The 14,366-nt window shown below is 41.7% G+C and overlaps 1 protein-coding gene across 2 annotated transcripts in view; it reads left to right on the plus strand.

Annotated features, from left to right (window-relative positions):
* ARID3A (AT-rich interaction domain 3A) overlaps positions 1-14,366 on the plus strand; it is a 50,031-nt gene that overhangs the window by 20,370 nt on the left and 15,295 nt on the right. For both annotated transcript variants that reach the window (XM_069964463.1, XM_069964464.1), the window contains exon 4: positions 13,642-13,714. In XM_069964463.1, the coding sequence (XP_069820564.1) occupies positions 13,642-13,714 (73 nt within the window). The remainder of the gene's footprint in view (positions 1-13,641; positions 13,715-14,366) is intronic.

Raw genomic sequence — 14,366 nt, forward strand, 5'->3', positions numbered from 1 at the left:
ACTGAATTCACCTTAAAATTGGCTTAAATTCCACCTTACTTGGTGTGCACTAAGCCTAATGCTGCGTTTACACGTAACTATTATCGTGCGAATTTGCGAATGATAATCGTACATGTAAACGCAGCGAACGATCAAACGACAAGCGAGAAATCGTTCATTTTGATCTTTGAACATGTTCTGAAATCGTCGTTGATTGTTCGGAAAAAATCTCGTAGATTGTTCCGTGTGAACAGTCGTTCGCCGATTTAACCAATGTGTGAGATAGGCTTACACGATCGCAAAACGAATTTTCCGTACGATTTATCGTATCGTAAAGGGGTTATCCAGCGCTACAAAAACATGGCCACTTTTCCCCCTACTGTTGTCTCCAGTTCAGGTGCGGTTTGCAAATAAGCTCCATTTACTTCAATGGAACTGAGTTTAAAAACTCCACCCAAACTGGAGACAACAGTAGGGGGAAAGTGGCAATGTTTTTGTAGCGTTTGATAACCCCTTTAAAGGGGTATTTCTTTAAAGGGGTATTTCTATCTCCACTAATAGTTATTCTTGTTGGGCTCATTAAGTTAATTCATTTAACAAACGTGCCTCTTTCTCTGGATATGCTGCTCTTTTTCTCCCCTTGTTGACTGCTCATTGTCTAGGTTACTAACCACCACTGATCTAAAATATACTTATCTCTAATATACGTGTTTAATTTTTTAGTGGTGTAGGTTTATACTAGAGATTATATAATTTTTAGAGCAGAGTGGAGGTTGCTAACCTAGACAATGAGCTGTGAACAATGGGAGAGAAAAAGCAGCCATATCTGAAGGAGGCAAATTTGTTAAAGGAATTTATCAGCAAAAATATGTAACTCTATTGCTTGAGATGGGAATGTCCTTTTAAAACATTACTGTCATTTATCACTGTTTGGTTAGTTGCAGTCTCTGTGCTCAGATCAGTAGAATGAAACAGGAAGTGCTCTGCTGCTTCTCTCCCTGTCTGACTGCAGGAGACTGATTCTATAATAAGTTTATGGAGCCAATTTCCTGCATCCAGATGATTCGTTGAGCACTTCTTCCAATGTGCCCTAGCAGTCAGTGAGGGTCTGAACACTTAAACCCCAACTGCCTGTAACATTTCAAGAGTTTTGCTAAATGACATTAACTCTTAAGATATTCCCCTGTATTGGGAACATAGCCTTGTTATTGACAGCCGCAAATATTCATCATGAACATTATGATTATCATTATTGGTAGACATCTACCTTTGCCATAAAATGACAGCCTGTTTTTGTAGTGAGAACATAGCCTGTTAAAGAGGCACTGTTGCTAACTTTATTTTTTTTTTTAAGGAATCAACAGTTTTTTGTTTTGTTTTTTCTAGTTTTCTATGTTTTTAAATGCATGTGGTACATGTGGCCACTAGATGTCTTTTAAGTGCACAAATTATATAAAGTATATAGTTGTAACACACACTTCCAGGTTCTGATAAATGAAAACTCCAGCGTTATCAATGTGTGGTAAAGTAGCCTGCTTTTTTTTTTTTTTCTCTTGTCCACCCAGAATACAGTTTTGAGCTGCTGCATGTTACATATATAGTCTGCTGTGTGTGTCGCCCCTCCCCCAGCTTCTGATGACTCTGAGCTGTGGAATTCAGATTATTACTGTCACATGTCCTTGGATATTCATGTCATGGCGACACATACACACACACACACACTAGTGCACAAAGCGGCTACCTCATAGGTTTAAACCCCTTCCCTTCTGTGCTTATGGATTGGACGTTTTTCCATATTTCAAAGCTGTGTCTTAAATGTACAAACCATAGCAGACAGAACCTGGAGCAGTCTTCCTTTGCAACCATCACATTTCAGTTTTTATGGTTCCAAGGTGGATTAGAAAAAAAGTTGTCTGATGTCCCCTGTTGATAGGAATAAATTCTCCTCTTTTTGTCTGTAGCGGCTTCTAGACATTATGGCTTCTGCTTTTTTTTTTTTTTTTTTTTTGTGTACACCCCAGCATGATCTCAGTCTGGTGTTCTGTATTCAATGTTCCCGCTATTGACTTAAACAATCGGAAAAATCAACAAAAAGATACCTGTATTTAGGCTGGCGTCAGGGGAGCACATTATAGACCTAAGTCCTGGCCTGACCACGGGTCTGATATTCAGACCTGAAACTGGCCGAGATCCCTATGATGCCTTCAGTTTGGTCCATTAGACCTGCAGACTTGCATCTATTGCACAGAAATGCCTCCATTTTATGCCAGTCGGAGACCGCCCTAACATCAAGACTGTACTGGTGCAGGTTTTGCTATACAGTGTTTTAGGCCCTGACTGTGGTTGTGCAACCATCGACTGCATTGCTTAGCTGCGGTAAAGCAGGATCCACACAGAGTTGGTTTCCTTGCCTTTGGCAGGTTATAGTCAGTCTTATCCAATTCACTGACACACAGAACGACACAGCGATCCAGTGTCACAGCCAAAGTTGCTGTGTAGCCTTACCTAAAAGTGCTGTTTTCTGGGTGTTTCCATGTCTAACATCTTATTTTTAGATCAAAGTCAGTGGGGCACACTTATCCATTACTGATGCTGTTTTATGAGATTGTGGAACCCCTATGTATTTGTAGCATTTAGGGGCCAAACCAATGCTATTTTGTTAGGAGCTAAATTGCTTTCTCTTTCCATATTATTTTGTCTCCCACTTTTACTAAAGCTTTTAAATGTGTTCAAACATTACCAGCCAAGTGGGGAAACAAGTCTGTGGAGTGGAAATTTCCAGGCTTGGGTTTATGTACACATGTTAATGTAACAAACAGGCCTATCCAGTCTGGCCAATTATTTATGTTGAAAGCACAACTGCTAATGTTTAAAAGTACATACTGTGATGGTATCTAGTCTGGGGTTCCACTGCCGTCCCTTATGGTATGCAGCCCTTTCCCCTTAATGCTTCTGGAGAGGGAAGCATGATGTGGCTGGATCCAACTTGTTTTATGTGTCCTAATGACAAATCTCCCTCCAGGTCCACTGGTTAGATTGTTTCCAGTACAGGCACTATACCCTAGCTACTCATGTAGTCTGTGAGAATAATCATGTAAAATGGAGAGGGATCCCTCAATCATACCCACCTGTTTTGTTTTTTTTTCTTTCCTTGCGTAAAAAAAAATACTAATTATGTGATAGCTTTACAACGCAAGGCTTAGTTATGAACTTCATTTCTTCGCTGTCAAAGAAATTTGTTAAAATAAACCTCTTACACTGCCAGACTAGCGTAATAGGGGTGCTTTTTTCACAACCTGACCAAGGGTCTATTAGGTCCTCATACATTGACGCAGGTGTCAAACCACATGTACCACTAGTACATCGATTTACATATAAATTTTTTTAACATGAATAGACCGAGGCAGGTGCCAAGGTCCTATTCCCCCCCCCCCCCCCCCCCCCCACTGCCGCCCAGTTCCCATGCACGGTCTACTACCAATGTGCTTGGGAATAGACCCATGCCATGCGTTAAAAAAAAAACAAAAGGACCGCAGCACTGGCATCCTCGGGCCGGTCTACTCATGTAAATAGAAAAGTGATGTACTAGTGGTATATTCGCTTTAAACTAAATAGTAAAGTGACTTTGTTTGTTTGTTACATACACATGAATTTTATGGCTGTATAACTTTTGCTATAGCCCTAAAATACAGCTAAACAAAGTTCACCAAATAGCAGAGAATGTGCCATGAAAATGCCTAAAAATACAGCTGTAATTTTAGCTGTTTTTGAGCTGTAAAATTACAGCTCAAAAAGTGGTGCATGATCATAGCCTTGGGGAATAACCTGTGTTTAGGGTAGCTGCACACACACTGGATTGCAGCAGATATTCCGCTGTGGATCCGCAGCTGATTTGTTCTAAATGATCAAATCTGCTGCAGATTCGGTGTGTGTGTGTGTGTGTGTAGGCACCCTGAGAAACTATTTTATATTTGTTCAATCTGTTCATTACTTTTCTAAAGGGAATCTGTCAGCTGTCATTTAGGTTTATGAACTGCTGATGCTGTGAGATAGCTGTTAGAACAAGGGGACACATGGTATCTTTCATATACCCAGCTGTGCTTTCATCAGGTAGAAAAATGTATGTTTTCTTGTTCAAAGAGTCAGAGGCTTTCCCAAGCTCCTGAAAAGCTGGACCCATTGAATATATCTAAAACCGGCTACACCATAAATGAATATGCCAAGTCATCACAACAATTGCCTACAAAAAAATAGTGTCTGCCTAGTAAACAGAAGACAAATGGGTTTGAGAGTTTACTTGGTGTCCTCTATCTGTAGGATATAGATATAGACTTGCAGTAACGATTGGTAGCAAAATCCGCAGCAAATCATGTACATGTGAGCATACATTTACATGTGGCAGACTTGTTACAAAATTGATTTCATTGCTCTTAATGGGATTGTTTTGGCAACAATAAGATGAATTTCTGCAAACTTAATTGTGGCTAATAAGACGGGCAGGTATGAGGGGATTATGTTTATAGCATAGTTTTTTAGTGTGTATGTGTGTTTTTTGTTTTTTAAATATATCCTCGGACAACCCCTTTTTAAATCCAGTAAAACTACTTTTTTTTTTTTTCCCAAGATCTGACTGCCATTATTTCCTGATTAAAAGTGTTGTGTAACCAAACCTTCATTCATTTTTGTTAATAAAAGGGATATATCCTGTACTGTATGATCGGAACAGCTGCTCTCAATACAAGTTTTGGAAACTGACTTTCAGATCTCATAGGACAAAGTCTAGTTCTTAGCCATAAACCTAACTTAGACTGGATTTCCCCTTTTTTCACTGTACTGTGTAACTACTCCTATGGTTTAGAGGCCTGCCATATTTTATTGGGTAACTGGTCAGTGAGTCCTGTGGCGTCTCATTTCAATTTCCTCTCAAAACGGTTGTTTGTCTCCTCAGAGCCGTAACTTCTTGCTTCCCCTCCCCCGCCATATCTTTATTTTGATCTCTAACTCTTCTTCCCCCCCCCCCCCTCCTCTTTAGCTGATGCTGCTGCAGCTCATTAAATAATTAATCTTGAGAAGTGGTGTATAGCCGTTCTCATCTTTTATTTATTCTGGCTTTTCAGAAGGCCGGCCTCTGTGCTCTCTGTAGTTACTAAACACCTTGATATGTGTTGTCATGCAATGAGGTGGTTTCATGGCTGATTTCTTGCTCTAGCCTTGTACATGTAAATGAAGATCTTGTAGCAGTATTAAAAAAAAGGGTATTGGTGTCTTAAATCAAGTGGTGGATTTATTAGGCCTTTTAGCCTTAGCACCTAAGTTTTACCTGAGGTGGAGAATTGCCCTTTTACATAGAATAATGTCAAATAATGCTGGGTTTACATGTAGTGATAATTCGTACGATGAACAATTTCGAAGTAACAATTTTTTATTTTTTTTTTTATAACGATCAGCGTTTAGACTGAATGATATATTATACGGAAAAATCGTTTTGCGATCGCTTAAGCCTATCTTGCACATAGGTTAAATCGTTGAACGACTGTTTACACAGAACGATCTGCGAATTTTTTACGAACGATTTAAGAACATGTTGTAAGATCAAAATGAACGATTTCTCGCTCGTCGTTTGATCGTTCGCTGCGTTTACACGTACGATTACCATTCGATCGTTCTCGTGCAAATTTGTATCGTTCCGTGTAAACGCAGCATAAGAGAGATTGTTTAGCGTTCCTCAAAGGGGTTCTCCTGCCATTAGGCCCTTATTCACAGGATAGGAGATAAAAGAATGACTGCAAGGGGTCTACCTGCTGGGACTTCCCATGATCCCATGAACGTGGGCTTCAGAGTCTTCCATAGGAATGTTGCTGTTGAGGTTATATGGGCCTGTGAGCTGAAGTAGTCTACTTTGGCAGTCCTGTGAATAAAGTAGCAGTGCGCAAACGTGATCACTGCTCCATTCTAATGTGGACATGGGTTCACTAATTTTATTTTTTTTTTGCACTTTTTCACGGGTTCGGGGATTGCAAGCTGTTACTTATGAGAAGCCTTTATGCCGAACTATTTAATTTTTATCCCTTTTACATGGTTTTCTTAGACAGCTGGTAATAGAATAAAATAAGGGAGCAAATCTTTCAATTTTTTTTACTACTTGCTCCCACCTTCTGTTCAGTCTGTATATACGGACAATGCGCAACTGAGAAGATTATCGGAACCTCCGGCATATATCGCTATGCCACAAGCTCAATAACAGTTTAAATCTTTGCAGGACTGTGCTGATACAGCCACGTGGCTGTATCAGTACACTACAAAGATTTAAAGTGTCACTGTCGTGAATTTTTTTTTTTTTTGCAGAAATCAATAGTCCAGGCGATTTTAAGAAACTTTGTAATTGGGTTTATTATCCGAAAAATGCATTTTTATCATGAAAAAGCAGTTTGAAGCTCTCCCCCCTGTCTTCATTGTTCTCCTATGGAGAGAGCTAAAGAAAAGACCAAAACAGGACAACAAAGAGTTAATCTACAAATCCCTCACGGGATATCTCCTGTGACAGTCACCAGTGACCTGTCTGAGCTCAGATTACAGCTGTCACCCAGCTCTGTGCCTGTAATCCTCTGTTATCTGCTTTCTGCTGCCGGCTAACTCCCTCCTTCCTCCTCCCCCCTCCCCTCTCCCTAGAGCAGACAGGGGACGTCTCCTGCAACAAGTCACAATTTTCAGATTTTTCAGAGTGGATGAAAAAGAGGAAGGAGGGGGGGACCTGGGAAAAGGCTTTTTACATGCAGATAATGGCAGATTTGGCTAATAAACCCAATTACAAAGTTTCTTAAAATCGCCTGGACTATTGATTTCTGCAAAAAAAAAAAAAAAAAAATACGACAGTGATTCTTTAAACACTTGCTGAGCTCCTAACATCATAACGATACATGGTGCTGGGAATTCCAATAATCTGTTCCGTTGCACATCATCTGTATATACAGACTTTGCACAGAACATGGAAATAAGGCCTAAGAAATAGCCCAAACTACCTTATGTGACCAAGTCCTTTTAGTTCTTTGACACACTATATACGCATATATACACACATGCGCTAAACACTAAATCCAATCTGACACAAACATTTTATTTACATAATCTAATTTTTTTTCTTGCTCCTGTTTTGAACTTAATAAATCTTGAAAAACAGCCTAGTTTGCTACCAGTTCCCTTTCCCCTTTTATGTTCATGCACCTGAGCCAGGAAGTTTGGAAGATTTATTGTGTTCACTGGGATTCCTGCTCTGTTTACAAGGCAGACTTTTCTGCTGTGGATCTGCTTTCCGTTCAAAGTATTGACATGTTAATTCTTTGGGCGGATTCCGCTAGACAAATCCTATAGAAGTCAATGGGGCATGAATTCCGCTTGCAAACCAGATTTTCCTTTTAGTGTTTTTAGAAAGAGGAGTAAGGCTACAGTGACAGATCTGCTAATTTTGCGGACCTTAGGGACGGTGAATACCTGTCCTGGATGGTTTCCCCGCCCGACATAATGTAACAATATCATGCATGTCGCAGCAGGGAAACTGTTGGCTTTACAGTGCCGCAGAGATTCAAACATTTTTCCCGCTGCCAGCATGATAACCATCCAGGACAGGTGTTCGGCGTCTGCAAAACTTGCAGATGTGTGAATGCAGGCTAAAAGACCATGATCATGTACAGCAGTAATAGGCCACTGTACAATGAATCTCCCTAAAGCCTTTCCTGTGTCACAAATTGTGCATAATTTGCCCAAACCATGTGGACATCTAACAAGATGTGCTATAACTAGACACAGTGCTTTACAGGTACCAGGAAAAGCTAGTTAATCTGGATAGGATAAGGGCATTCAAGTGCTATTTTCTCACTTTACACTGCAGATTTAATGTATATATAATTTAGCAAAAAAAAAAATACAGAGAAGTGTGCCATGTGGCCAATCAACACTTGGCAAAACTAATTACAAACTGGGGTGGTTTCGCAGGTGAAACCTTTTAAAGTCACACTTAAAAATTGTCCATAAGGGTATAAACCCACACACCGTATATGCAGCGTATTTACTACTGCAATACGCAGCAGATTAAATGTAAATAGCTGAACACAGCATCAAATCTTCACCATCACATCTGCTGCGTTTTTGCTGCGTATTTGCTGCGTATACGGTGTGTGGGTTTATACCCTAAAACTGCAGCTCTTCACAGTAAATTGCCTATGCAGCACACTAGGAACATGTGTCCTTAATAGGATATTTGTGCAGAGACTACACAAGTGTGCAAATAGGGATTGATGTCTGTGCTTGTTAAGTTTCACGTTGCCACCTGGCTAGGAATAAATGGCCTGCTGTGAGCGACTCTCGCTGTAATGGTTGATAGCAGGCGAGGGATGTCGTATTGTTTGTTATCCAACAATTAGGTAATCCTGTTCTGCGGCCTGTGTGCTTTGTGTGTCTGCCAGAGCCTCTTGAGGCAGGCTTAAAGGAGCAGATGTTGAGAAGGAGTTAAACACACAGCATAATCGTTGTTGGCAATCTTGTCATGTAAATGAGTACACTGATTCTGGCAGATTTGCACACTTTGGGTGGCTGCATGCCAATTCTGCGCAACCACGTGTTCCTGCTAGAGAGGTAAACACTGTTCTTTCACATCCGTATGTTGATATGTGGCGTGTCTAGAGAATTTTTGTGACAGTGATGCTCTTCTCTCCGGGAATATGGGACCTCACCAGAGTTGTGCACCCTGTGGGTTTATTACACCCCCACCCCCCCATGACAGATGCTGGATGTGGTCCAAAAACGTCTGACTGATTCATTCAGCATGACCCTTTCATTTCCTCCTTTACAGTAGCAGCAGATGTTAGGAACTGCACTTTTATCCACAGTGTCCCTGATATTGTGAAGAGATTAAGCAGTGTTTTTTGTTTTTATTTTGCGAATTTATGCTACATGGCATAATAGAGTAAAACAGAATTATGCCGTGATATCTGTATATAGCTTAAACATTCCATTAAATCCGCATCAGAACGACCTTTTATAAAGTCGCTGGAACCTTATACATGCTGAATAAGGGTATGTACACACAACACTTTTCCTGTGGCTATCGGCACGTATTTTATGCCAAAATCCAATGACAGTCTGCATCCTTCCTTGAAAATAAGTGGTTTCTCTTGATCTAGGGGAAACATTATCTGTGGCAGAAATCCAAGACTGTCCCTCTTGGACTTTCTGCTGCAAAAATACTTTGTTCCCATGCTGGTTTAAGAGCCACAGTTTAAGCTGTGCATAGAAAAGAGCATGAAATAAATAAAACTGTTATAAAATCTGCTCCCAGAATCTTACCTGCTGATATGTCTTCATAGGACACAGGGCCCTGAGGATGAAGGTTGTGTTTTTTTTTTTGTTTTTTTAACTTAATCCTTAGAACCTTTTCCAAAATATTAGAAATTTATTTTTTATGCTGTACCATGATGTTGTTTTCTTTAGACTCATTACAGAATGTTCTGTCTAGAGCTGCAACACCAATAGGGATGTACCAAAATTGTCTTTTAATATTCCAGTCTGCTGCTGGGCTTGTGAATTTCAATTTACATGTTGCCTAGCGTCAAGCATATTGTATTTTAATCGCAAATAATATCTAATATTCAGTATGAAATCCTTTTGTTCTTAGAGAAATAAGCCCCCACAAGAGGTGTCTGGTAGTGGCTTTTTCCCCTCTACCTACTGTACATGCATGGTGAGCTAAGGGTGCATTTGCATTGGGAGAGGCTGAATCTAAAATATATCTCTGTCATTTTAATGAACCAGCCACCCTCACTGTGTTTTTACATTTAAAATAACTAAGATTAGAAAAAAACAGCTCCTTTCTTGCTGAAACAGCAGCACCCATCTTCAGGTTATGTTCAGCTCCATTCACTTTAAAGGGGTACTCCGGCGGGGGGGCTTTTTTTTCGATCTGGCCGGGGAGGAGGTGGCTGAGGGCAGCGACTTCCACTGACCTCCCCCTTCCAGCAGCGTGTCCCGTATCGCAGCGCTCCGTTCCCCGTTGCCCAGCCGCTTCCTGGTCTCTGACCTGGGCTTGAGACGTGACGTTTGAAGTCCCTTCAGCCAGTCAGTGACAGAGGCGGAATCCCACCTCCGTCACTGACTGGCTGAGCAGACTTGAAACGTCATGTCTCAAGCCCGGGTCAGAGACCAGGAAGCGGCCGGGCAGCGGGGACCGGAGCGCCGCGATACGGGACCCGCAGCTGGAACTGAGGAGGTGAGTGGACGTCGCTGCCACTTCTTCCCCGGCTAGATTGGAAAAAAAAAAGCCCAGACCCCCCCACCGGAGTACCCCTTTAATAGAACTGAGCTGCAAAACCACACCCAAACAGGAGAGTCTTTTTCTGGAAGAAAGCAGCCATGTCTTTCTAAGCCTGGATAACCCAACTGGGGTTTGTAACAGTTTCAGCCAAGATCTTAAAGGGAACCTGTCACCCCCCTGTGCCGGGGTGACAGGCTCCCGACCCCCCGTTAGAGCCCCCTATACTCGCCTAATCCCGCCGGGTCCCGCTTCTGGAGGTGGTCGGGTGATGAAGATCGCTGCAGCCCGGCGCGCGTGCTGAGAGATGAGTCCAACACTCATAGAGAATGACTGAGCGCTGGACTCTCCTGTCATTCTCTATGGGTGTTGGACTCCTCTCTCAGCGCGCGCGCCGGGCTGCAGCGGCTGAGATCTTTATCACCCGACCACCTCCAGAAGCGGGATTAGGTGAGTATAGGGGGCTCTAACGGGGGGTCGGGAGCCTGTCACCCCGGCACGGGGGTGACAGGTTCCCTTTAAAGGGGTAGTGCAGAGCTCAGCAATTATTCACAGAATAACACACATTAAAAAGTTATAAAACTTGGTAATGTATGTTATGTCTGTGAATCGCCCCCTTCCCGTGTCCCCCCACCCCCGCACGTGTACCGGAAGTGTGGTGCGCTATACATAACTGATCTGTGTCGACCGACCCCCGTCTGCTATCTTCTTCAAAGACGTCATCTTCGGGAGGCCGGCCGTCCCGCTCCTGCCGCTCCCCTCTGCCGCGTCATAACTGTGCTCAGCCGCGATTGGCTGAGCACAGTTATGCTCAGCCAATCGCGGCTGAGCACAGTTATGCTCAGCCAATCGCACCACACTTCTGGGTACACATGCGGGGGTGGGGGGGACACGGGAAGGGGGCGATTCAGACATAACATAAATTACAAAGTTGTATAACTTTGTAATGTGTGTTATTCTGTGAATAATTGCTGAGCGCCGCAGTACCCCTTTTAAAGAGATATTTGCAAGGAGGAATGTTTTGTGTTACCCATTAGAGATGAGCGAACCGGGTTCGGGTTAGAGTCGACCCGAACGGTCGGTATTTGATTAGCGGTGGCTGCTGAACTTGGATAAAGCTCTAAGGTTGTCTATATCCATGTTTTCCCACATAGCCTTAGGGCTTTATCCAACTTCAGCAGCCACCGCTAATCAAATGCCGAAAGATCTGGTTCGGATGGACTCGAGCATGCTCGAGGTTCACTCATCTCTATTACCCATCAATAACTCATGAGCTGGTGTTTTTTTGCAAGTGCAGGATTGCTGCCTACTTTGGGTATGGTTAAAGGGGTTATGCAACAGGCAGTGTCACACAGCATTTTCTGGTCTTGTTATTTATAAGAACACTGTCATACGGTAGATTGCTTGTCTTTTGTTGTATTTCACCTGTTGGCATATATACTCATACATCTTATACTAAAAATATCTATTTACTATAAGAAATACTCTTTATGATTGTCAAAAAGTGCTCACTCAAGCAACCTCTTTATGTTCCATTGTACTATAATAACCTTTGACGCAAAAATATACTAATCTGCAGCCTTGTGATTTGTAATGTGAATAGGAAGTTGCCTTGAGAGTCCTTTTTCATGGGGGAAATGTTTGCTTTTACAAGCTTGTTCTATTGTTATACTACACATACCTACCCACCCCCATTCATACTAGAGAATTGGGGTGTTAACAGCTAGTTGCAGTAAAATGCATGTGACCATGACGGGTTTTGTTTCGTTTTCACCATTTTCTGATTGCTTCTAGTTATACTACTAGAGGGCTGCAGTTTTAAAACCAAAGCCAGAAGTGGATCCAGCAGGAAGCAGAGGATTCTTTCATTTATAGTTCCCATTCTTTTTAAGGGTCTGTTGACACGTACAGACCCGCTGCGTATTTATCGCTGCTAGTTTCTCGCACATAAATCCACAGTGATACTGATTGCTATCAAGTCAATGTATGTGTATTCTCACTGCATGTTTGGTGCGATTTTTACATGCGAGTTTTGATTTGCACATGATTTTCACAGGCGAGTTCAACACCACAAAAAACGCAGCTACTTTCGTGCAAGTTTGATGTGAGTTCTGTGTGAGTTTTACGCAGCGAGTCTGTGCGTGTGAACAGACCCTAAAGGGGTTATCCAGCCCTACAAAAACATGGCCACTTTTCCCCCTACTGTTGTCTACAGTTCAGGTGTGATTTACAATTAAGCTCCATTTACTTCAATGGAACTGAGTTTTAAAACCCCACCTATCTGGAGAAAACAGTAGGGGGAAAGTGGCCATGTTTTTGAAGCGCTGGATAACCCCTTTAAATCTACTTCTGGCTTTGGCAGTTTAAAAAAAAAAGAGTTCACACTGCGTTTCTGCTGTCCCTTTAACATATCCATTTAATGGGGGGGGGGGGGATTATGCATTTGTGTATATTTTCTATTAACTTCCATTATAAAAGAAGGATCAAAACAGATCCCTTTTTTTTAGCGTACACAAAAAATGTGGTTAGTCATGTTTTAGTGTACTCTATAAAAGCAGATTTATTTTATTTTTTTTATAACGGAAGTAAAAAAAAAAATGCAGCTGTTTTTGCATTAAACAGATGTGTTCAATGGGCAGCAAAAAAGCAGTGTGAACCCAGCCTTAGGGCCCTAGTACACAGCCCGATGACTTTCTCTAAGCAAGCGCAGATCTCCTACATCGGTGCTTGCTTACTGAGCCCATACACTGTCCAATAATAGCGTAGAAAGGGCTTCTAGGACATTGTTATAGATGTCCATGCAGCCCTTGACCTCCTGCTAGCTTTGGCCCACTCCTGGTCCTGTATGAAGTCACAGGCTGCTCAGCGCGTTGTCCCCGTGACTGGCTGAACGGCCTGTCACTTCGGACAGTGTCAGGCCCTAAAGTAGCAGGACGTCAGGGAGCATGAAGAGTTATGTAGGAGCTAGTGTGTGGTCACCAACTGTTGGCATTGCTATTACACATAGCAATCTGCGTCCAATGCCTGATTTTTTTTTTTTTTTTTTTTTTTTTTTTTTTTTTTTTTTTTTTTAGGTAGTCTTCGGCCGATCATTGTCTCTATTACACTGAGCGATCTGCTGCATTGTCCTGATTCTGCCATTTATCGCTCTGTGGAATAGGGACATTAGGCTTAATTCTACTACTATAGAATGTTGGGTACTGCTTTCCTAGATAAGTGATCAGTGATGCTGAATCTGGTTTACTATATCCTTGCCATACAGCATGACTTTCCCTCCTAGTTGTGTATGTTTTTTCATTTAAATGTGTTTTCTGTCCTAATCATGTTGTGCCTTAGGTTTACCCTTGTATTTTCTTTGGTAGCTTTATGAACTAGATGGTGATCCAAAAAGAAAAGAATTTCTGGATGATTTATTCAGCTTCATGCAAAAGAGAGGTGAGTACGTTGTCTGCATATCTCTTTTTCTTATATTTTTATACCAAGGTGAGGAACATGGGTGCTGTGAATGGGGGTTGCTGCAGAAATTCCAGATGGGGGCTTGTGTTTGATCTAGCTAGCCTCACCCATCTGGGAATGGTGCATTCCAACCCCCCACCCTTTAACCCTCAGGGGGATTTGGCCTTATCAGCAAAGCAATTAGTGGAGTATGCAAGGTTACTGGCAAATGGGGAATGGCTTAACTTCTGTATATATAGTGTTATATATATAAAAAAAAATATAAATAAATATATATATATATATATATATATATATATATATATATAAGGATTGGTTGAAGACAGCATCAGTTTCCAGTTAAAATCTGAACTTTATTGTCTAACGTTTAAACCGGCTGATAAGGGGGGAGCCCTAGTCGTTATGAATACTAGTGATTGCAGGAATGAGATCTTGCGACAGTTAGGAGACATTGAAGTATATTGAAAATTGGATAGAGACCCTAAACTGGAGTTGATAAGGGTATTGGATAATATCGTAACACAGGCTAGGGATGATGATGTGATAGATGAAAAACTTGCAGAATATTTGGTGGTAGATTCTCCAAGAACCCTAGTGATATATGTCCTTCCAAAGATTCATAGTTTCCTAC

Source organism: Dendropsophus ebraccatus, chromosome 3 (assembly GCF_027789765.1).
Source record: "Dendropsophus ebraccatus isolate aDenEbr1 chromosome 3, aDenEbr1.pat, whole genome shotgun sequence".
NCBI classification, from domain to species: domain Eukaryota; kingdom Metazoa; phylum Chordata; class Amphibia; order Anura; family Hylidae; genus Dendropsophus; species Dendropsophus ebraccatus.